Here is a 24,750-nt window from a genome sequence, read left to right as displayed (position 1 = left end):
TGCAAAGGAGCTGATGCCTGCCAGCCTGGGGGAGCTTATGGGTTTGTTTTCTTTTAAGCTGGAAGGAGGGATTTCATGGACCCATCTTCCATTTCAGTTGAAGCTGATAAAATGTTGAAACCTATTCCAGCTAGTTATGCATGTCAGCAAATAAATTCCTCCTCCCCACCCCAGCTGCCCATGGACAGAGATTCTTGCAGAGATACCTGCTTGGTTCTTCTCTGTCAGCCCACACACCTTTGCATTGCAGAGATGGCTGGGCAAAAAGGCTTGAACCCACTCAGGTTTGTTGTTGGAAAACCTGTGGAAGATTAATCCAAAGGCCAAGTACCCATCCCAATCAAAACTTCTCTCATCCCTCTCAGAAACAGTAAAAAAAAAGAAAAAAACAGCATATTCTCAGCTGTTGCAAAAAGAGAAACCATCACAGTAGCTTAAGAGGAAAAGTGTCTTGTAATGAAGTCCTGAATTCAGCCTGAAGTAAACTGGCAGACTGCCCTTAAAAAATAAAGTAAGGGAGAAAAATGGCTCCTGGTGGGCTCAGCTGAGACTCTCATGGGTTCTCCATAAAATAAACACCAGAACAAGCAAAGTTCTTTAGAGGTTGATATACTGAGAGGGGTTGGTTTTCTGGAAGTTTTAATATTTTTTTCTCCCTGTAAAAGGGAGCAACAAAACATTTTGTACTCTACAAAGGAGAATTCAGGTTAAATGTTCCTTGTCATTTTTAATAGAGGCAACTGTTCTGTATATTCCAGAGCTGGGACTTGGGGGGATCGGGTGAAAAGATGATCTGAACATCTGAAAGTAGCTTGCTTTCCCCAAATGACATCAGTAAATCAGTCTTTGCAATTTAAGAGGTTGCCTTCAAATACCATCCAAAATGATCTTTGCCAAATTCAAACCGTGCAGGAGACAGATGTAGAAATTAGGTGGATAACTGCTGCCAGAAAAAGCAGGACAAAAATGATAAATGTAAAGAATTTCTAAAATCTACTGAAAAAAATCTACTAGTGCTGTAGGAGGAGTTGGCCATGACACTGACTAGACTGGTAATTGTGGGTGCCCAGCTTGTGGCTTCTTTACAGGACCTGGTTGAGATGGTTGATGTTCAGCTTTTTTTTTTTGCTTTTTTCTTTTTTTTTTTAAACCTCCCTCCCCTGGCATGAGAAGCAAAATCCTGATTACCATTCTGATTCTTTCAAACTGATGGTTTGATGCATTTATTCCAGAAAATAGTAGTATTAGTGACAAATTTCTGAAAGCAAAATATTAAAAATCTAAGATTAATGGATATCACCCCAAGTCCTAAGCTCTGCCTACTTAAAGACCTGAAAATGTATGTGTTCAAACAAAGAGTGATTTCTACATTTAGCTCTAATTCTTGCAAAGGGATGAATCACCTTGTGAAAAGTGGAGCCTCACCCTCCACCCTCTCTTTCCAACTGGATATCAGACTTGAAGGGAACCTTTCCAGTGGACCAGACCTGCTCTTTAAACTTGTGGACCACCTAGTGACTTTGAGTGTGTCTGGAGCTCTTTCAATCCACTGCAAGAATAACTTTACCAGGACAATACTCAACAATAGATAGATCCATGACATGAGTTTCAGTCTGACCCTTGACTGGACCACTTACTAACCATGTGGACTACATATTTTCACCTTTTGAAAGATCTGTACTCACTGAATCTCAGGACACCCTGTTGTTTGTTATTAGATGAAGAGCTCTGAATATTTGTAATAATATGTGTTGTGTTGCTTTGCATTGTATATATTTTTCTTCTAAAATAAAATAAATTATTTATTGAAAGTTATACTGGATGAAGAACATTTAAGAGTTCACCTGCTCTAGATGCTTATTCTTAACCTGAAATCTCAGTCCTGGGATTTTGATGCTGTGTCTGCTTCTGAACAAATTCTCATCTTGTAATCAAGTGGAATGGGAATTATGAGTAAGAGCAGATGAACTCTTAAAACAATTTTTTTTAAGTCCTCATTTCATGCAAATGTCCCTAGCAAGCGGATTCCTCTCTCTTTAGCATCGTCTGAAGGTCTTTGAGGTTCTTCTTGTTTCCCCTCATTCAAACTGACAACTAACTAACTCCATGAGTAGTCCCAATCTGCATGGGCAGCTGTAGCTACACCACGTGCAGAAGAGTGGTGAGATCTGCCCTGCATGGGAGATGAAATACGAAATACCTGTGGTAGGCTGACGGCTGCTGACCTCGGAGGTCTTTCAGGACTGTGGCCCTTTTGCTTGCATGAGTAAACCGGCTGGTGAGGGGGTTGTATTTTATGTGGCAATCCAGTCCTAGTCTACACTGTGTTTGGCAAACTGGTCCATGGTGTATAAGTAGTTCTATTTGTAAATAAAATGTTTTAAACCTATTTCTTACAACATGGAGACTGTGAATTCAACCCTTGCAAGTGGAGGCTATTGCAGGGAAGGGGAGACCATGTTGTCACTGGCATGTTCCAGCTGGCAGTGGTAAGAGAGCAGCATGCATGCAGCTGTGTACAGGCTGCTTGGGGTGAGCTGACACCAATTTTCCCCTTTATTTCCTTGGCTTTTTTGGTCAGCTTAGGTAAGCCTTTTAATACCTTGTTGACAAGTGATTCAAATTCCTGCCTGCTTTAATTTCCATTCCTACATGAATGAAAGAAGTGAAAAGATAAACTTCCTCCCGAAAATAAGAATAAAAGTTGTCTCATGGCTGGGGAGGCCAAGTATTTTGAAGCAGGGAGACCGCCCAGCACATGGGTGCACGGATCTCCACTGCAGAGGCACACACAAAACCCAACACCAGGGGTCAGGTCACTTCCACAGCAAGGAGCAGCCTGGATCCTGATCGCAGGTGCCCGCGGGTCTCAGTTGTGCCTTTTCCTGCAGGGAATGCATATTTTTATTGTAAAGCCCCTGTGGGTGTCTGCACACATCACCTCTGCAGAGCTGAGCCCAGTGAAATTTCCATTTGGCTGCAGTAACAGGAGCCAAGCAGCTCTGGACTGGAGCTTAAAGGCAGTTGTTTTTGCAGCACTTCGGCACAGAAGTTGTTGGGGAATTTTTGTCCCCAGACCAGCTCGTTTGTGCACCCCGTTCTGTTCAAAATTGTCTTCTGCCTTATACCACTTTAAGTCCTTTAGCACTGGATGCATGGGAGCATGCAATGTGCTGTAAGTCATGCTTGAAACATCAAAATTAAAGTTCCTACATTCTCTAGGAAGTTTTTAGAAGGTTTTGTCGTTGTCCTTGATATGTGCAAGGTGGCTTTTGAATAAACCTGCTGATTTTTATACTTGGCAAGCATCTGGTTCAGGAGCTGTGTCTTCTGGCTCATCTTTGCTGAGGTGCAAGACCCCACAGTAGTGTTTTTTCCCTCTCTAAGGAGTCCCCCATGCTTTTGGCTGGTGGCTTCACATTTGAGAGGATTTGATATTCAAAAAAAAAAAAAGAAAAAAGAGAGACTGAATCCCCTGGTGAGCAGTTAATGTATTGGTTAATGTACTGAAACCAGAAACTCTTTTTTCTTCTTTCCCTCTTGTAAATCAATGAGACGCTCCTCAAGGATATTGAGTTAAGGGGATACTATATGGGGAGGAAAAAAGGCTGTGTAGGGAACTGGGTGGGGGGTTTATTGGACTGATGGGGCTGTGTGTGAAAGGCCAAGACATGCATGCTTTTCTCCGAGTTTGAGGCTGTTTTCTTCCAGCATAACATGCGAGAGTGTCAGAAATTATACATCTGTGAAATACATGGTACTGGATTTTCAAAAGAGCTCAGCTTGCACTTTAGATACCCAGAAAAAAAAAAAAAAAAAGATGATTTTTCAAAAAGTGCCAGCAGAGCAGGACTCAGCAGGGGGAAGATGGATGTTGTCTCTTTTAAAAATCAGGTCCTATACTGTGTTGGTTTCGGGGGTTGGTTTGGTTTTTGTTTTGTTTTGGTTTGTTTTTTTGGTTTTTTTTTTGATCTCTGGTGTGAACTTCCAACTGTGCTGTGTACATAAAATAAATTGCATGTAACAATAGCATTACTTCATTTTCCTTCATTATTAAGATGGGTTGCTGAACTAGTTTCACAATTCAGTGGAGGCAGAAATGAAAGCATGTCCCCCTGAGAAGGTAGACACCTTTTGCAGGTGCTGCAGCCTTTTCTCTGCCAGGTAAGGAGCACTGCTGATGTGTCTCATTGACCTCCTTTGCTCTGTGCCCCTTACGTTATGATTTCCCTTTACAACATCAAGAAGCATTGCTGAAAAAGAGTACAATAATGAAATTATGTGTTTAGCCTGAAGCAAAAAACTTGGTATTTTCCAAATCAAAAGGCAGAAAACATGACAGTCCTTGGAGAAGTACAGATGTAGCTTTTGGCTTCAACTAGTTTATGTGTTAATGTATTAGCCTTCACTCAAGACTGCTTTTTATTCAAAGCAGCACTCATCTGTGTAATTTGTGAACATGGATAATTGGTTGTTACTTGCACAGGATTTTCTGTCCAGAATGTGAAGCTGCTGAGAGAGGCCCACCTTCATGGGTAGCTCGTGTGAAAATGTTTTGGTGCTCCTTGCAAGTACTCTCCTGCAGTCCAGCACACAGCCCTGCTGTGAACTGTGGGCCAGGTTTGCAGTTATGTCTCAGGTGATGGTTGGGCTCCCAGGTGTTGCTGGGGATTTCCAGCCTTTGCATGAATGCAGCAGCGTGGTTTCCAAAAAGCAGCTGCGTGATCAAGGCCACATCTCAGTGGCTTTTGGTGGAGAACTTTCTCCTAAAGGAGTTGCAGACAGGGTATCAGCAGCTTGAGGATTCACAAGTGTATCAGGACCGTACGGCACAACTTAGAAACATCCTTAATTCACTCCAGTCTGGTGGTAGAAAGTGAGGGACTGATATTTTTTTATCAGTGGAAGTCTTCAGACAAAACACCACATCTCTTATAGTCAACCTGCTTCTCTAACAGCTTCTGTGTTTTGGGCTGGAAACATATATGCAACTGTCTTGATGTTTCTGCTGAGCTTTTATTTGTACAATTTCTTTGTTAACACTTTTCTATAAGAATTTTCTACAGTTACACTCTGCCATAACTGATGGCCTTATCTGGCTTAGAGGTGTCATTGATAAACCAAGGTCCTGCTGTGCCATCTCCAGGAGATGATTTGTCCCACTCCTGTCTTTAGATGGGATGAATTGTATAGCCTGGAGGTGCCTCTTAATGCCATTCATGTGAATCACATGAAAGCAATTACCTTCATCTATACACCTGAATTTTGGAGGGTGGAGTTGATGACAAACAATCTTTCCTCCTGATCCTGCATTTTACATTAAAACTGTCTCATTTTACAGCTTTCCTGTAGTGGTAGCCCAGTAGGCAGAATCAACACAAATGCCCTTGGCATCTAGAATTCACCTCTCCAAAGCAAAACCAAATGTGGGTTTATGGGAAGATTTGCAAAGACGCAAAGGGGAGCTGCTTTGCTAATTCTTGTTGATTTTAAGGAGTCATCAGGATGGTGGCCATGCTCGAGGCTTTTGCCATTTGTGTTTCTTTGGCTTTCCCTCATCTGAAGAGGAAGAAAGCATGGATTGTCCTCACTTCTCACTGCTCATATCCAAGATCAAATGCCAGCCTCTCCCATGAGAAGAGGAAACAGCAACATGGGCTTTCTTACATGGCTTTCCTGTTGGAAATAGGACTTTTCACGCCTAGCAGAATCCTTGGCCAAAGATGATGCTGACACTTTGCTGTCTGGCCTTTCTCCTTGGCCAGCGAGGTGATCTCATTCAAATCACATCACCTCTCTGAAGTGCTGTCAGCCAAAAAAACGAAAAAAAAAGAAAAAAAAATTTACAAATGGGGAAAATAAAACCTGCCAACTAAACTTGGCTCTGGGAGCTGCCAGTGATAACAGGTAGGCGCTGGCAGCGGCAGCAGCGCTTGCGGCGCGTGGTGTGCGCGGCGACGTGTGCCTAAGAGGTCCATGGAACCAACGTCTGCTTTCTCCCACAGGGATTTGAGGCGTCTGGGAGTGACACTTGTTGGTCACCAGAAGAAGATAATGAACAGCCTTCAAGAGATGAAGGTCCAGTTGGTGAATGGGATGGTGCCGTTGTAACACGGTTTTTAAAGTTGCTTCCTCAAGTGGGTCGGTCCTGCACTTTGTACTCTAGCCCTGAGATTTATTTTGACTAAAAAAAAACCAAGAAAAGATAAAAAGGGACATTCAGTGATTTCTATAACTGAAGGACATTGGCCTCTGCTGCAGCATTTCTAAAGCAGTGTTTGACTAAAGTTTTGCTTTTCTTCCTATTTGTGTCCTTATTTTCATGAAGTCAATGTAAGATGCATGGAACGTGGAAACAAATCTGCTGTACATGAGGTTAACCAGTCTCTTAAGCTCCAGCGGTGATGACAAGCCTTCCACCACGTGTTGTCTGTACATGGGAGGTACATATATATATATATATATATAGCACCTTTATATACTGAATTACAGCAGCACATGGTAATGCTTCCAAGGACTGACTTGAATGGCAGATTTTTGTGGTCGTTCATGGACTCCCAATAGCTGCAGTTTGCTGAAGTATAACTTCGAGTCCTACTTGTCTACAGAAGTGTATTGAAGAGCAATATGATTAGATTATTTCTCGATAGATATTTTGTTTTGTAAATTTAAAGAAAATGAAAAAAATGCTGTTACACAGCATTAAGTTATAGAGAAGACTAGCATATAAACATGTCGCTTGCTCCATGGCAAATACAATACAGGGTGTATATTTTGTTTTCCTCCTTCTGTGTTACCAAGTTCTTTTTATTTGCTCTTTGGGGAGGATAATACATGTTGAAGATGTATATACTGTACAGTTTGCTACGCATCAGGTACAAGATTGGGGCTCTTTCCTTGGTTTGTTCCTTCTTTCCTCCCTCTTTTACTCAGTCTCCCTTTTGTGTTACCTCTGTGCTTTGTATTTTTGCTGTGGTTTGGTTTGATCAACACAAAAAGCCTTCAGGAGTTTTCATTATGTATATGAGGTAGAAGGAAGTTGCTCAAATAAAAGATGTTCCCTCCCTCTTCCTTTGCACCATGAGTTGAGGACATCCAGAAGAAGAGAAATAAAACATCTGGTTCTTGATGGCCTCCAGCAACAACGTGGCATCGATTTTTCTGTCTCCTGGCCAAAGGTGGCAGGGGATCGCCTCTGCACAGGTGCTTCAGTCCAGTAGCTGTCACCCAGTGCAGCCATTGCCTCTGTTCCCGGGGCCCAGGAGAGAAAGCATGAGGTGGTTTTAGCTGGAAGGAAGGAATTTTGTTTTTCCTTTTCTGATGATGTTGGTTAAGTCCTGGGGCACAGTTTGGAAATGAGCCTGTGGCATCCAGTGTGGAGATTTAGTAATATTTCTCCCACAGTGGTGGGAGTGGGATTATTTTTGGAACTGTACTGTCCTAAGCTGTCTCTCAGCATTCTAGGTTTGCTGTGGACCTGGCCACTTCGTGACAGAGCATAGAGAGGAGGGAAGAGCAGAGTAGCCCAACATGTTCACAGCAATGGCATCCTCAGGGCAAGGAGATGCCATTCGTCTGGGGTTGGCACAGCTGGATCAGGACTTGGATGTAGCTGGGGCTCAACGCATATCCATTAAAGCCCATGGCTGGTACTTTCAGAGGGACCTGAGGGCAACCCAGTCCCCTGGGAATCACACCAAGAAATATTTTGGGGTTGTCCTCCTGTTTTTATTGTAGATAGGATTAAACAGCACAGTTAATTTGGTATTCATAGGTTGGGCTTTTATTTTGTGAAGATTTTTATAAAGATTTTAAAACAGCTCAGTGGATTGCAAGGGTTTGTTGTTTCTGTAAATGTATTGCTTCCTTAGAGTTTGGACAGCATCTTGTGGCATCCTTCCTTAGCAATAACATCAATATATAGAGTTGCTGTATATATAGAGTCCCAGTCCCTTCATCCCCAATGCTGCAGAGCCAAACCCAAAGAGCTCAAACAGCCAAAAGGAGGCCTGTGTCCTTCATGTCCTGCAGAAACAGGTGTTGCAAGGCACCTGAAGCTGTTTCAAAGTCTTTCTTTCATTTCCCCCAGCCTTTGGATGAGATTTGATACACAAAATGTTTTTTTAAAGATGGGAAGCACCTAAGGGGAAGAAGTTGAGTGGTTTTTTTCCTTAGCAGCAGGGCTTTGTTGGCTTACAGCAGGGCTTCTTCAGGCAATATTTTCCTGTCCTGAAATGGCCCCCTCCGCCTCTGCAATTGCTGAGTTCCTCAGGAATCAGGAGAAATAGGAGGGAAAAGAGCCACAGTGAGGTCTAACAAATCTTGATAGTGTCATTTCTCATCCCATTGTTTCATTTTGGCAGCCACCAGACCACAAAAGAGGAAGAGGGTATCAAGACATAACAATTTCGTCGCAGAAAAGAGATTTGTCATATAATAAATAAGATTATTAGAGCTGTCAGCAGAAGAGTCAAGACTCTTGAGATTATTTGTGCCTCCCTGTCTGCAACACTTGGGAAAATACATGTAGGAAGACAGAAACAGCTCGTTTCATCAGGAGGAATCGTTCGTTTGCCTGCATCCATTGGCGGCATTGTGCAAATATGCTGTGTGCAAATATGTAGCACTTTCTGCCCATCTTCTCCACTCATTCCTGTCCTGTTGGCTCTGTGGGAGGAATTGAACTTGGTCCTTTTTTTTTTTCCTGGGCTCTTAAAAGCAAAATCCTCTTTTCATCACTTGTATTGCTGGAATACCTACCAGATTCTGGAGTAACGTTCAAAATGACAAACCAGTGGAAAACAAAACTGCTCTTAAGCCAGACTGCATTTGTAAATTGGGCACCTCTTCTTGCTTCCTCCAATAAATAAATAAATAACTTTTTCTATTTATTTCAAGAGCTGTTTTTGCTACAGATCTCTGTATAATAGACTTTGTCTTGGGGCTAAAAATAAAACATTGTTTTAATGTGTAGGGTCCAAAGGTTACAGCTTCTATGTCCATGAGCAAATTACAGAGACAATGGAGGTTTTCAGTTCCCATCCAGGAGCTGCAAGAACTTTGTGTGTTGGGCATGATTGTATGTATTGGGGTGCAGCAGAACAAGATGACAGCAACATTTGGCTGGTTATGTTCTTGGAAAGGGCTGTAGGTGGATTTCCTGCCCATGGTAAGTCCAAGCACTTTGCTTTTCCAGCTCACTACAGCTGAGCCAACAGATTCCGTTTTCTCCAGTATATTTTGCTGATAATTGAGAGGGAGTTATTTCAAAGAATAAAAAGGTGGACAGGCTTTTTTTGATACAGTTTTTCATTTTGGGAGAAGGAAGTGTCCCCAAGAATGGCTTGTGTAGACTGATGCCCTTTCATTGTGTAACTACCACTTGGAAAAACTACTTCAGCCTTAAAAAGGAAGACTGATATAAAAGGGAGAAAAATCAGTTTAAAGTTTTATTTATTCCTCCCATATGTTAATAGTGAGAAGAATAAAAAATAAAGGTCAATTTTTTTTTGTCTATTCAGTGTTGAATATAATGTAGAAAGTCCCAGTGCTCAAGAAATTGTGACTCCTTTGACTGCTGTGGGCTTGAAATTAGATGTTAAGGCAGATGTAAAATACATCAGTAGCAGTCTTAAGATTAACACTTAGTTGCCAATCCTTTATTGTAATTCCTTAGAGCAGGTAGAACAGGAGCTGGTGCATCCAGTGCTGCCAGAGCTGCAGCCTCTGTCTCAGCTCCTTGCATCAGTGTTTTAACTTATAGGAGACTGTAGCATTGCTGTATTTATTCCTCCCCTTTCCCCCTCTTTGGATGCTCTCTGTGCATTTTGTCTGTGTACATGGGGTTGTTTTTTTTTTTTTTTTTTTGTAGTGTAAGATGCAAAATTTTCTATATTTTCATAAAAATAAAAACCTTTGACTAACAGCAACATCCAGTTGTGGATCACACATACGCTTGACCCCTCGACTTTCCACAAAGTATCAGGATTTCCCCCCATGGAAGGGAAATAAATTCTCTGTATTTTTCTCTCCTAAACACAGGTGTGGTGCTACTCTTGTGGTCCCTGAGGGAGAGGCCTTTGGGATGAGTGAGACATGTAGACCCACATGAATGCATCTGGCCTTGTTACAGGCTGTTTGAACTTCTCTCTGTTTTGGGGGGGAAATACACATTTTTAGTCTAGTTTCTGTGAAAAGGGCCTGCCATACCAACCAAGCCCCAAATCAGTCCCTCATCACATATCACTCAGAAAAACCTTTTTTTTATGCTTTTTTTTTTCCTCCCAAGATGGGATTTTTCTCTGAATTTTTCTGGGAGGGACCCCAGCAAACCCATGACCAGCTGGAGCACCCACCACCACATCCCCTGCTCCATGGATTTGGGGGCAACCACATGCTGCAGAGGGGCACGGGCCAGCCTTAAAGAGAGGTGAGAAAAGCCATAGGCGGGAAAGGCTGAGGGCCAAGGGGGAAAAGACTGACCTGGAAAGGTCTTGATGGAGGTGGTGATGGGCAGCCACCATCTTCTTGTCCACTGCTAGAGCAGAAAGGGAAGAGGTGCAGATAAAGATCCTGTGTCTCCTGACATGACAGGAAGATGTGGCAGATGATGGGTAGTGGTACGCTCACACCGTGGCCAGGAAAGGCATGGCAGGCTGGGACAGCAGGGGAATGCTGCCTTATGTATTAAAGGGAGCACAAGGTCAATTGGGTTAGCAAATTGAGGTTGTCAGCAGCTTGGATAAAATCTCTGTGGATTGACATGCCAGTCCCCACTCAGTGTTTTCTTGTTCAGCTTGAGGTTGTCTGCTGCTGGATCACAATGGAGGCAGATGCTGTAAGGAATCAGAGGACAGAGGGAAGAACTGTTAATTTGCCCATGCAGACATCATCCTTGATAGCTTCATGGAGGCAGAGAGCCTGCCAAGGGGAAAATACAATCATGGGGAAACTTTCATTAAAAGTCAGAGTTGGCTGCAAACTCCTTCCACAATGGTCCATCTTAAGTGAGAACTAAGGAATTAGGCAATTTGAGCCTTTGTGCTCAGATTGGCTTGGGACCAGCTCTTAAATTTCAAATCAGTATTTGCCTCTGCTGGGCTCAGACTGAGAAAAGGCACTTGCACTTCATGGGCACCAGCTAGTAAATTTACCTGCACAGAAAGGTAAGGTGCTTCACCTTCAAAGTGGGTCCTTAAGCACATGCCTGACTTGTTTTTGGGTGGTTCTTCTGCACAGCCCCTGTCTGGTCCCTGAATAAATGCGCAGCTGCATCTCGAGTTGCAAACACCAGCTCTTGTGAATGCTTAACAAGCTGTGCTCAGGGTAATATTCTCTGCATCGTTCTTGTTTTCAGTAAAACTGAAAACCTGCAAGGCAAGATGATGGCTGTGCTGGAGACATTGCAAGGCAGCTAAACAGTAACATGGACTTATTTTCCAACCCAATAATATAAAAATGGGGCTGAGGGGGCTCTGAACCTCTCCCCTCCTCTGCCAACCTGGAAGGGTTCAAGCCTGTAATGCCAGAATCCCCAGAGGATGCTGTGGCCCCAGGGCAGGAGCAGCGGGGAGGCTGCTCCCCATCACCCCATGAAGCCGAGCTGCCATGCAGAAAGCAATGCAAGATTTATGAAGCTGTGGGGAGAAAGAGTGAGGGACTCTTCATGTATTTTTCATGGGCTGAGCTGCATAAATAGCATGCAATGCATAAACTGTGACTGGATACTTCCACAAAGGAAAAAAAAAAAAAAAAAGTGGGAAGCAAGCAGAAGAGATGAAAGAATGAGATAGATTTTTTCCAAGTCAACAGGGCCTTCTCAAAGTCACCCTCAGGTGCATTAGGAAGCAGCCAAAACAGCACAACCTCATGCCAGAACAATTAATCTTTGGTAAGTGGAGGGACATGGACCGCGAGGACTGGAGAGGGGCACACGTTATTCTGCTTGGTAAAATGTGTGGGGGGCAGGAGAGGAACCACCTCACCCACAATGCCTCGGATGCGGTGTGGGACTTATGGAGATGCTAGGACAAACTATTGCACCAGCAGATAGGTCAGTGTAGAAAGTGAATGGCACTGGGGCACAAAGAGACAGCTCAGAGTGAGGTAGCACTGGAAAAAGAGAATGTCACTGGAAAAAGAGGATGCAGGAAAACTCGGTGCAGGGATGAGTGCTGAAAATGTGGTGTTCCATGTTGCAGTTCCCTCAGCAGGTGCATGTTTCCTTCCAAGTGTGCAATTTTAATAATGCATCTGCTGACAGAGCTTAAATTTCATGTACATGAAGACAGGTATCAAAACAATCTCAGGCTGAGATTGGGTAGGAAAAGGGAGCCAGAGCAGCATGGTGGCCAGCAGAAAGCTTTGCTCATTTTAGCAGCCATGATAGCAGACCAGGGTGTGTTTGCAGTTATTGCATGCCATGGGGTTTCCAGGGGAAAAAAGCCTTGGAGAAACAGGTGTGAAGTGTGTGGTGCTCACTGAATGCACCCATTGTCTCTATAATACAACTGCCTGTGGGATCATCTGGTGCAATTCCTTTGGAAGCCGCTGGATGTTGATGGCTGCAGGCCCCAACAGTGACCTTTGACAACCCATCAACATACAGCTCATTCTTTTCCTCCCATAAAGTCCTGTGAGCCAGCCATGGAGGAGAACAAGGCACGCATGTAGGTGACTTCCTTACTGCTTTATTTCCTCACCTCTAGCTGGGATCAGCTCAGTTACTCACAGCATCAGCTATAGTAATATTCAGCAAATTGAGTGTAAGAAAAGGAGATGTTTTCTTACACTGGTGTGCTGCTTTCATAACCCATTAACAGCTCTAACCAGGTTTTTTTTTACCCCAGAACTCTTCAAGCTCCCCCTTAAATGGCCAGCAGATACATTCGTGCTGGTGAATATGACTTATTTCTCTCAAAGCTTATTTTTTAACTACAAAACCAAAGGAAAAATCTTCCAAGCTGAAAATAAAAAAAAAGCAGAAAAACTGTGAGATAGGCTGCCTGCCATTTTCTTGGTTTGCTCCCAGTAAAGACCATATTTATTACAAGAAAATAGAAATTCTATGGATTTCTCTTCTGAGGTCTGTGTTTCAAGCTTGACATTTAAACATGAAACTACAGGCTCTAAAATTTAATCATTTGCTCCTCAAGAAATATGATGTGTGGAGCTGCTGAGAAAAAGGGCATGCAATGTAAAAATATTTCATTGGGAGAAAAAAAAAAAAAAAAAAAAAAAAGAAGGTAGGGAAATTACATGTTCATATAAAAAAAAAATATAGAGAGCAGCCTCCCCCATCCAGTGGGCAAAATGCTGCCAAAGTGGCATCCTGTGGTCCCTTTCCATGAGATATGTGGGAGCTCAGGACTTCCTCAGGGCTTGCTAATACCTTTCAAATGGCATATGATTCATGGTTGGACACAGTTACTGGAGGAGGAGAAGGAAGGAGGCAGATATGTATGTATGGAATATATTGAGAGAGAGATGCATGACTACATGTGCACACACATGCAGAAGCACTGGGTGATCACCTCATAATTAAGACAAGAATTAGGGCATTAGAATTAGGGCTAATAAATGGTGAATGACAGCAAATAATCAAGAAGTGAGACTGGATTGGGTAGAAAAGAGTGTTTTCAGCTAGACAGGGGGGATAGATGGAGATGATCAAGGTGTGGCACTGGAAAGGATTTGGCTTTCATTAGTGTTCTTGTCCTAGGAGGAATTAATGACCCAGCTGGGAGAGGAGGGAGGCAGTGCTAGGTTGGCTGCAGAAGGGATGGGTGTTTTCACTAGTGCTAAAATCCCCCAAGTTCCATGCCACTGGGCAGTCACCAGCCATGAAAGCAGGGAAGGGCAGATTGAATGGACTGGATAAAGTGCATTTGGCAAGAAATTAGGAGAAATTAGATGGAGGGGAGCCACAGGCATGGCTTTCATCCTGGTTTGGCCATTGCTTTTGGGCTTGAAAGGCACTCACAGACCATGTGAGTAAAGGTCAGTCCATGGTGCCCGGGTGGGGAAAAAAAAGGTTTACTTGGCTTGGAAACAGTAGCCCTTTTTGGGAGGTTTTAGTATTTTGGAGTGGAAAACCAGGGTTTCACAGCCAGAGTTTGTGAGCATCTGAGTGCACACTGAGCCCTACACAAGGACTGCCTTGCTCAGCAGCTGCTAAAACCTGGGTTTGAGTGACTTTAGGTCTTGAACGTGCCCTTGTGAGTCCTTTCCTTGGCCCAGTAAGGGGAAAGGGAAGCATTAGTGGTCCCTTCATCCCTTTGAAAGCCAGGGTTTGGAGAACAGGGCTGTACAGCCAAAATCTTTTTGTAGTCACAACTACACGTATCCCAGAAAAAAACAATCAAATAAAAATAACAAATAAAATAATTGTAAATATTCTGTGTAGGGAAAGGTTGCTAGCTCTGGCAGAGGGAAAGTTGGGCTGTCCCTTGGAAGTGTTAGAGATGCAGTGTCCCAAATCAACATGAATAGTTGCTTCAGGGCACAGAAATGAGTCCTGCAAAAACCATCCCTCTCCCATCCCTGCCAGCTGTGCTTCATTGCCTCCCATTTTATGCAGCAGCCAAAGAGACTCTGCATCCTTGGCCCCTGCATTTGCATCCCCTGCACCAGGATCAAAGCCCTCGTGTACTGTCCATCCCTCCCTAGGACCCCGAATTTGTGTGATTGCTTCATCGGGGAAGGCAATTAGTATTCAAGTGCTGCTGTTAGCATAATCAGAAAGACAAAAGGCTGACAGCAATAGCTGCAAAGCCAGGGCCCTGGTCAGAAATTTAATGGAGAAATAAATTATGGCAAGAGAGTGCATTCAGATCCAGGCTTGGGCTGCAGAGGGTACGAGGGCAGAAAAGAGCCCTGCCTCCCACTAGTTTATCATCCACGCTCCGCAGATCCTCATGGCTGTAGCTGATAAGCAGCTGATAAACAGCGCAGCTTCTTCAGGAACAGAAAGATTTCTGAAAGCAGTGGCTGAGACCCCCAGGTACCAGCCAGGGATACTGTGAGCCCTCTTGGCACTGCACCCTAGTTCTTTAAAGCCAGACCTTTCCCTTGAAAAACGCAGCTTATTTCAAAGTGACGCTATTTAGGTCTTTGTGATAGACGGGATTTAAGCACCCCAGCGTTTCACAAGATGGTCTGGGGACAGTCACATCCCAATACCGCTAAAAAAGGGGGGAAAAAACAAAAAAAATATAAAACCTGATCACTAGAAGCAGGCTTGAGTGTAAAAATAAGACTTGAAAAAGCCAGATAAGTATCCCGGTGATCCCTGTAAATTTGGAAAGCCTGAGTACAGCTTGGGAAGGGAAGTGCCCGGTTGTGGTACTTTCTGTGCAGCCATGTTGGGCTCCCCATGAGCTAAAATAAAAAGAAAAAAGCAAACAGACAAATGAAAACAGGCAAAAAAAGGAAAAGGCAGCAAGGTGAAACGCCTCCATCAGTAATGGCATTGTATGGGCATCTGGTCCCCAAGATGGCACTGTTATCTCAGTGTAAGTTCTTTTTTCAAAATTATTCACCTATTCAAGGGGAGGAGAGATATTATTGTCTAAAGGAGAGATGAAAACAAAGGTCACTGTGCTCACTGCAGAAACATCCCACTGATGAAGCGTGACTTTATAGGAGCTGATAAATCAGGAGTCAAATGAAAGAATGTTTTTTTTTTTGTTTCCTCAGCCTGTGATTTGATTTGATTGGAATTACCTTCATTAGAATCTGACCCTCAGTAAAGCCCTTTTACATTCCCTGTAAGGGCACAAGACAGTGCAAATTTCCCAGCTTTGAGACATGACAGCATGAAGGGAGGTTATAAAAAATATGTGAGGATATTTTTAAAAAATATATGAAATATATGTGTAATAAAAACTGAAAAATGTAAAAGCCTTTATCAAAGCAAATTTAATGCTCTAGAAATATGATCTTGTGCTTCCCCCAGATAAGAGAAAGCTACAGAATCACTCCAGATGGGCCACACCGAGGACTTGTATTTCTCTGTGTGTGTCTGAGGGATGCAGAAAGGGAACCAAACTTGTGCTAATAAGCAGCTACTCAATATGCCTTGATGAGTGAATATATTCAGAGTCTATAGAGAGTAAAGTGTGCTGCAGCGAGAATGGGAGATGATTCCCCTCATATGAATTTGCCTAAGTACAGAATAAACATCTATTTTTTTTTCTGCTTTCCCCCTTTTTCTAAAGCCCAGCTGTCTGTTAATGCATATAATGATGGTCCCTCCAGGGACCAAGCCTGAATTCCCATTCATATGCAAAAATCATAAGTGAGAAACTTTAGGCTTGGCCCAAACAACAGTGTGCACTTCTCCCAGTGAAGGAAATTCCAGCTTGCCACATTTTTCCTGCTCAGTGCATGCCAGATGTCTATAAAAAAAAAAAAAAAAAAATGGGGGGGGGGGGGGGGGGGGGGGTGGCTATTCCTGTGTATGAGCCAGAGCTGGCAGCAAGGAAAGGATGCTTTTGGCACATCCATAACACGCCGCCTCCACATGGGAGGGAGCACGGAGCAAGGGAAAGCCAGGGGGAAATTGCCATGCAAGTCTGGCCACTTGGTGTTGAACCCCAAACCCCTCCTGAGAGTGTTGTGCTGACCCTGCGAAAGGCAAAGGCTGTGTCACAACAGGATGCATTTAGGGAGAGAGAGGGGGGAAACAAAGGCCTGAATATGACAGCAAAGGGGCCAAGGCAACTGGGGAAAACAGGTATTTGTACAAAACCAGCTCCTGAGTACTCTTTTTCAAGTGTACAGCTCAGTGCTTGCACTCCAGTCAGCACTGCCTCCCTGAAGCCCTGCCTTAAGCTGTCCTCCAAGAGCCTGCCAAGTGTTCATATTATGGAAAGCAGAGACTTAGAAAGCTGCTTTTTGGCTTCACCAAATCATTTTGCTTTTAAAGGAGGCCTCTGGCATGGCAAGAGAGACCACCCTGAGCTGAAAGAGCAAAGCAATGCTTTGCAGTGAAGTTTTGCTGGAGGCAAAGCATTAGAGCAAGTACTGAGGCTCATCCCTGGGTGATGGGGATGAGGAGTGATCTCATTTTGGGGAGAAATAGCTGGATTGTTACTGGAAAACCAAAACCTCAGAATATTCCTCCTTGGGAATATTCTTCCTTCGGAGGAATATTCCTTGGGAGGCTCAGGCATCACTGTGGGGTTATTCTGGGGAGCTGTATGGGTCATGTGTGGCAGACAAGTCATTTTTCATGCTGGATGCCTGCCATGGGATCATGTGCTTTAGACAGAGGAAGTGACTTAGGAGGAAGATAGTCAAATTCATGGGGTTTTTCTCTTTACCCCATAAAAAGAAAGGGTCAGGAAAATATTCCTTTCCCACTGTCTCAAGATGAGTCAGGGCTTCGCGGTGGTAAAGCAGCGGCGGTCTGTTTAGAGCCTGGAGGATTAGGGCTGGCAGGGGGGCTCTGCTGAGCCTCACAGCTGGTGCAGGTACATTTCCAGCCATAAGAAGTAGTAACAGTCCCGGTGGAAACATTCAGCTGTGGTAAGTGTAGACAGAAATCTATTATCCTTGTGAATGCAATGTCAATATTTACAGAGAGAGGTCAAAGAAGAGAGCTCTGCTCAGGAAATGTCAGCTCTGGAGAAGGAGGAGGCATTAGCAGCATTTGCATTTGTGCCAGAGCAATCCCTGCAAAACTGAGGAATATTCAGGAGGTTTTTGCTTTCCAGCCCTATTCACCCCATGTGGTGAATAGGTGGTACCACATGGTACCCATCTTCTGGTATCATGTCATCCTCTACTGCAGCAGTTCAGGGCACACCTGCAATGCCTGGAAGCAAGGCTGGATGCTTCCTCCTCCTTGGGGGTTACCAGCAGGAATGTGGGTGATGATCCAGCCAGGGTGGCTGCAGACAGCTTTCCTTATCTGCCATTAGAAGTCTTCTTTAGAGAGAGGCAAAGACAAGAGGAACAGAAAAATGGCACAGAGCAAAGAACATGGGGTCCAAAAAATCATTCAGGCTGATCCACGTTGGTACCTGCAGCTAAGAACCCACCAGGTAACACAGGACTATGGATTTAGATAAAGGATCTCAGAATATTTTTCTGCAAACTTCTTCCTTAGGGTGGAAAATGCTCAAAATTACTTTAACCCTCCCCCCCCCCCCCCCCCCCCTTGCTTAGTATTTTTAGCACAGGGGTGCTACTGGTATTGCTGGTAACACAGGAGTTCCTGAGCCCTCTTAAATGAAGACCAAAGAGGCTTTGTGTGAGCATGAAAGGGGTAGGCAGAAGAAGCACAGGAAAGAACACAGCTTCAAAAATAGCTTTTTGCCAGCATATGCAGTTGCTGCCCACAGATGTTGCCCGTGGGAATGATAGGACCCCCAGGTGATGCTTCCAGGTGTGGGAGGACAGGGGAGCATTACCACCCCACAGAGCAGGTATCCAGCCTTGTGGCTGCTGGGGGGATTGGCTGTTTCCCCATAAAAGCATTTTTTTCACTAGGGAAGGAGGCTTGAGATGTCCCAGAAAAGTTGGAAACTCCCATGTATTTCCCAAGTGGAAAAACGCCTCTTGCCAAAGACTTGAATTCCTTCCTCCATCTTCGGGCTTAGATTTTGCCTGTAACTCTATACATGCTCAATGAAAACTGCAGGGGCTGGTGGCCTCTGAGGATGTGGGATGTGCCAAGTTCTGGTTTTCACTGGGATTAATGTGTACATGGCCAAACAGATGGGAAACCTCACGGTGAGACAGAGCCAGCGGTGTAAATAAACATTAGAAACCTCTCACTGCTTGCTTAGGTTGCTTTGCCCACATTGGACTGGGCCCAGGGGCAGATCTGGAGAGCTGAGGAGGTTGAAAGTGGGAATTTCCCTGCGACAGCACTGAGATCAGAGAACACGGCAGCCCTGTGGGGTGCAGAGCATCCCAACTCTCTGTCCCATGTGCCTCAAATGTCAAAGGACAACTCTGTGGCATGGAGAAAGCCATTTTGGGCTTTCAAGCTCCCTTCAGATAAAATGTTATTGCATTTGGGCAGCATATTTTGGAGCAGTTTCTCTGCTGGCCATTTCACGCCAAACAGTTTAACTAAAAACCCAACAGTCCTGGCAGGTTTAGGCTGTTTGGTATTTAAAGCCAGATGATGTGGATTTATTCTGCATAGGATCTTGTGATTTGCTCCGTCTGCAGTGTCAGACAGCTGTGATTGAGCTGATATTAATGTAGATTAGGAAAAAATAACGCTGTGTTCCTTCCACCTGGGCACGGAGAAGGATGTCACCCTGGGCACGCACGTGTGTGTGCCACAGGAGTTCCCGGCAGCCGACAAACTATCCGGAGCCGTGCCGGAAAACGAAGCCGCACTAGCAGCACGCCTCGTTCCTAGACAGCCTGGGCTGCCTCCCAGCTTGCCTCAGGGGTCTGGCAAAGCAAAGCTTCTTTCGGTATGGAAGCTCCCACCGCCCGCTGCAGATTCCCGCCCGCCCCACTCCGGCTGGCCCGCGGCCGCGCCCCGCGGGGCCGGCCCCGGAAAACAGGGACAAAGCGGGACAAAACGGTGCAAACCGGGACAAAACGGGACAAACCGGGACAAAACGGGACAAACCGGGACAAAACGGGACAAACCGGGACGAAGCGGGGCAAAATGGGGCAAAACGGGAAACCGGGACGAACCGGGGCAAAACGGGGCCGTCTCCTCCCTTCTCCCCACACCGTGCCCGCCGGGATTCTCAGGGCTGCTGGTCGTCCATCGGTCGCGTGGCGTCCTGGGTGGATTTTCAGTCACTCCCTGGCTCCCGTCCGCTCTCCTGGGAGAAATGGGATTTTCTGGTGTCCCATCCCTGTTTCATCCCGCCCCTCCTGGATGTGGATGTAGGGCACGAGGGAGGTGCTGCCAGAAGCACTGAGAGGGGCGAGGAAGAGCTGCCCGTGCTCGGGAAGCAGCAGGGTTTGGAGGGGCTGCAGCCCCAGGGGCTCCTTGGACTGTGCTGTGCCTCAGGGAGCTCTGGCAAGCAAATACAGAGAATAAAGTAGCCAATGACCCTTCTTATTAGTCCATTAATTATTAGAGGTCCTTGTCCGTGGCTACTAGTAGCCGAGGTCTCCCATCCTTTTCTTCCAGTTGAGATTTCCAAATCTCTGGGGCTGTAGAGACCTTGGCCTGAGTGTGATGGGGCCACCTGTGTACAGCTGTCCCGGCTGCTGTCTCTGCCTTCCTCGTTGGATGTTAGGAACAGCAAAGTCCAAAGGCAGCATCTGTGCTAACTGGGCTGCCTGTTCGAGCCCAAAGCTCAGAAACTCTGGCTTGTGCAGACCCACTTGTTTGTTTCAGGAGCCAAGCTGTCTGGGCTCTGCAACAAACCTGCTGTCCAAAGTTAGTACAGACATTAAGCACCATTTCACCCAGCAAATTGTAAAGACACGATCTTTCCTCTCACTCTCGTTGCTAGAGCATGGGAAACTGAAATGTCCTTGATTTAGGTTAAGCACTACTGAGCAACAACTAAAACATTAGTGTGTTATCTACCCTTTTTTCATGTTGAATCCAAAACACAGCACTTCACCAGCTACTAGGAAGCTGAAACCAGGACAGATAGGTCTCAGAAGACAGAGTGAAAGCTGCAGATACAAAAATCTCCTTTAATGAATACCTTGTTTCACTAAGAATTAGGATAGAAATAAGACACATTATTTGGCATAATGTTGAAGAATTATTTCCCAGAAACAGGCAGAGGAATTGACTAGATCTGATGGCTGACTGCTCTGCTTGGGAACCAAGAGGAACATTCCCGTGGCCACCAGCTTGGATTTGGATTTAGGATCTCACTTCATCTGGCTCTCTCTCTCCTCTGTGACAGACCTTCACAGCCAGGAGGGCTTTTGTCCTTTGTTTTTATCAATCTGCACTGGCCTTGGGAAGGCCAAATAGAGTAGAATAGAATCATAGAATCCTAGATACACAGAATCATAGAAGGTTGGAAGGGACCTTGAAGATCTCCAGCCTAACTACCAGGGGCAGGGACACCTTCCACTTGACCCCATCCAGCCTGGCCTTGAACACTTCCAAGGGATGGAACATTCAGCCTTGCATTGGCACATGAATCTTAGAAAACTGAAGAGAATTGCTCTGCAATTTTTTTTTCTCTGGGTAAATAAGGCATATTTCCCAAGGTTCTCTGTAGATCATGACCATCTCTCACACAGCAGTGCAGGTTAAAAAGGTCAGCCACCTTTAAATAAGCCCTAATTGACACTTACTTCCCAAAATGAGGGTTATCAAAGTTTAAGGTACAGTTCCCAAGGCAGCCAGTGACCTAATTCTAAACATCATTAAACTGTTTCACTCTGAAAAATTGCACTGGCATTTCAAAAATTCCCCCTATAAGGGCTGTTGCTGCTGCTCTTCTGGAGGTTGCCCCTATTCGATTCCTTTGCCAAGAGCTCCTGCCACTTCCCACAACCCCTCCAATGCTGTTGATGTTCAGCATTTGGCTCCTTGCACCCCTTGCTGTGTCTGACCCACTGTGTGCAGTGGCAGGGAGCACAACTCCTCTTCCTCTCACTTTGCTGCCAGCCAGCTAAACCTTATCCAGCTCCCTTTTGCACTGCTCCACCTGTTCTCAAATGGTTGGCAATTCCTCACTCGCAGTGTGGGTTTGAGAAGCTCCTGCTCTGCCCTGGCACGGGCAGGGAATGTTTAGGCTCAGGTAAGATTTATGGGCAATGACTCGCTTGACCATAGGCTGCACTAAGGACACCGTTACTCACAAGCCCTTTCTCTGGCACTTGGCTCCTCTCTTCTCTCCTCCTCTCCATTATCCTGGGATGGAGCAGGACAGCTGCTTTGGGCTTATGCCTGAGTCAGCCTCTGAGTTTGTCTGAGCAGACCTGCCCAGTGTGCTGCCCGAGCATAAAAGCTGTAGTGACCCCCAGCTCTGCCTGAGTCTCCTCTGCAAGCTGATACAGCAAAAACTCAGAGCCAAGCACAGTCAATAAGTGACTTTCTAGCTGGTAGCAGATATCCTCCCAGTTCAGTCTCCCCAGGGATTGTCATCCCAGGTGTTACTGCACAGCCATCCTTGACTAGATCCATTTAGCAAAGATCAATAGTCTGAAACACTTTAGTAGCAAAGGAAAATACCAAATAAAATAATATTTTCAGGTAGGAGAAATCTGGTTAAAATACTTCCTGGTTCTGTTCAAGCTGAAACCATGGGGATGGGAGGAGAAAGTGCTGTGTCTTTCTTAGCTGGGATCTTACCTGCTCTGCCACTGCCCCTGGGAAACCTGCTTGAGCAGTGTCTGGAAAGAAAAAAATCCTACTACTGGTAGGGCTGCCTCTGCCCTCAGGATCTGTGGCAGCTTGGGAGGGACCAAGAGCTTGTTAATGGCCCAAAAACACTCAGATTGCTGAGGAAAGCAGTTTTTCTTATTCAATTCATGTGATTTGAGCTAGAAGGGGGGTGTTCTGGACATGAGTTTGGGTGCTGTTATGGCAGCTCCCAAATTTGCTGCTGACCCAGGCATCACTTCCTCTGGCCCAAGGCAGAAGCTGGAGCAAGGCAGGGCCAACAACACATCATCTGAGACTCTGGAAAGGCAACAGCATTGCTTCTGCATTTCCTGGCAGGAAATACCTTTGTGTGAGAAGATCTCCCACAGCCCAACTATGGCATGAGTGGGAGAAAAAAAAAAAAGATATTAACAGATGAGGTACTGAGTGGTGTTTTTCCTGTATAAATTGCTATAAATTGCTTTATTGTGACTCATTCCAGTAAAACAAGTGGAGAAAGAGAATAGCTTCTCAGTGTACAGACATGGCTGGAATGTGCTTTTTGGATATACTTTAGAAATGAACTCTGGTAAAGAAAGATGGAATTGAGTGATGTGGGAATAATAGTGGGGGACTTGGGAAGAGGATCTTTATTATTTTGTTCTCATTTGGATAGCCATGCTAATTAATATTAGAGTTGTATCTTGGCAGTTACTTTGTATGACTAAGAGCAGTGTTTTCTGCAATACAGTCTGAAACATTAAAGCAAATCATTAGCAAACAGTTTATCCAAGACTCAGTAAAAAAAAAATAAAAAGGACCTAAATAGGAACATGAAATATGTCTTCTAACAAGTCCTGAAACAGGTCTTTCAGGCCACGGTGCAGATATTTCAAATGTGTCAAGAGTGGGCTGACATTTCTTTAAGTCAAAAGGAAAAAGAAATGGCTATCATGGGAATTGAGCTGCACCATTTGCCTCTTCATCACCCTGATGTACAGCAGAAGGCTGAGGCTTATTTACGGGAAGCTTGAACTGAAATTGCCAACTTGTGTGTACCTTATCGACGCTTTGCTTCTCCAGCAGGGGCGAGAACTTCCCCCACACCCTCTGCTGTGGGCCTTCCTGAGCTGAAAGTTAAGAGAGGCCTCAACCAGACCTCCCCCTATAGCATGCTACTAAGCTGATAAATGGTATTGATAGCAATCCTTGGAAAAAAATCCTTATGGACAGTCCTCTGCCTGTTTTTACCAGACCTAGATTAATACACAGCTCCAGCCATTCATCATTGATGGTGAGTATCTTGACACAGAGAGTCTCAGTTTTGCTGTGCTACATCAGACCTCATTCATGCAGCCATGCAGAGAACACATTCACTAATCCTGGGCTATTAGGATCCAAATTAGTGCACAGACCTGCAACCCCAGCTGAAACAGGGGCTAGAAATAAAATCAGTAACAGGTGAATTTAGGCACAGTCATTTTTCCTCACCTAGGAGGTGTTTTAACAGGGAGGGTGGTGTATGCTGCAGCGCTTGCCCCAGGACTCTCTGAGAAGTGTAAGGGGGTTCAAAGTCCTGCTGTGCAGTCATAAATAGGGCAGTATCTGATATACCTGCTGTTAGACTGAAGGGGAGGATTCATAAAGAATACCATTTAAGAAACAAGGAAGGATGTGTTAGTGAGCGGCAAAATGCACTCCTTGTGCTGGTGTTTTGAGTATAAACAGGCCAACAGTGTGGATTTCTTTATCCCACACTCCAAATCAGAAATGCTCCTGTTTTGTCAGATAGTTTTCCCAGCAATTGCTTGAAGACTTGCAATATGCTTAATTTCAGTCTTTCATTTTAACAGCAGAGAAGAAGCTGAATCCATGTTTTTCCCAGGGCCTTGTTGAAGTGAGCCTTGTGCCAGCAGAGCTCTTCTCACCCACAGAACTTGGAGTTCAAAGCCATCCTAGGACACAAGAGCACTTGCCCACCAAAAAGAGACACACTGGCTCTCTTGTCTTCTGCACCTTAAAAAACTTTCAGCACTTGTATGAAAACCTTGAATTACTGTGAGCACAAATATGTTCCATCCTCGCAAGTCTAAACATTTTAAAGTCTTCTTAATGTGCACTTTCCTTAGGAAGAAAAAGGTGTAAACCAAAAAAAAAAGAACTACCATTTTTCAGTTCTTAAGACAGCATACCAAATGTAGCATGGGCTGCACAACACCTGTACATGTAATTAATATTGTGAATTTGCAAGTTTAGTATTAGGAGCAGAAGGACTGCAATATTCTCTAGCTTTAGTTTTCAGCTTGCCTCTGATCATTCCTAAACAGAAATGTTGTGGCTAATTCTGTAGATACTACATGAAGTAACAAGATTAAAAGAAAAATATGTATATAAGAAGGTAAGTTCTTAATTGTACAGTATACCTTAATGAAATAATTATTATTCATAAATTTAATCAGCCTGTGAAGTAATTTGCCTTCAAG

General features: G+C 44.6%; 1 protein-coding gene across 8 annotated transcripts in view; it reads left to right on the top strand.

Annotated features, from left to right (window-relative positions):
• The window catches only part of EPHA5 (EPH receptor A5), a 192,224-nt gene extending 185,156 nt beyond the window's left edge, over window positions 1-7,068 (top strand). For 5 of the 8 annotated variants that reach the window (XM_038136670.1, XM_038136663.1, XM_038136669.1 and 2 more), the window contains one exon: window positions 6,006-7,068. In XM_038136670.1, coding sequence (XP_037992598.1) covers window positions 6,006-6,111 — 106 coding nt within the window. In that variant the 3' untranslated portion in view covers window positions 6,112-7,068. Of the gene's footprint in view, window positions 1-1,392; window positions 4,030-6,005 lie in introns of those variants that run through there. The other 3 variants (XM_038136672.1, XM_038136665.1, XM_038136667.1) reach the window with 3 other exon arrangements.
• The last annotated feature ends 17,682 nt before the right edge of the window (window positions 7,069-24,750 follow it).

Source organism: Motacilla alba, chromosome 4 (assembly GCF_015832195.1).
Source record: "Motacilla alba alba isolate MOTALB_02 chromosome 4, Motacilla_alba_V1.0_pri, whole genome shotgun sequence".
In the NCBI taxonomy this organism is placed as follows: domain Eukaryota; kingdom Metazoa; phylum Chordata; class Aves; order Passeriformes; family Motacillidae; genus Motacilla; species Motacilla alba.
The sequence above is the reverse complement of the archived record's forward strand: the minus strand, read 5'-3'. Positions and strand labels throughout refer to the sequence as shown.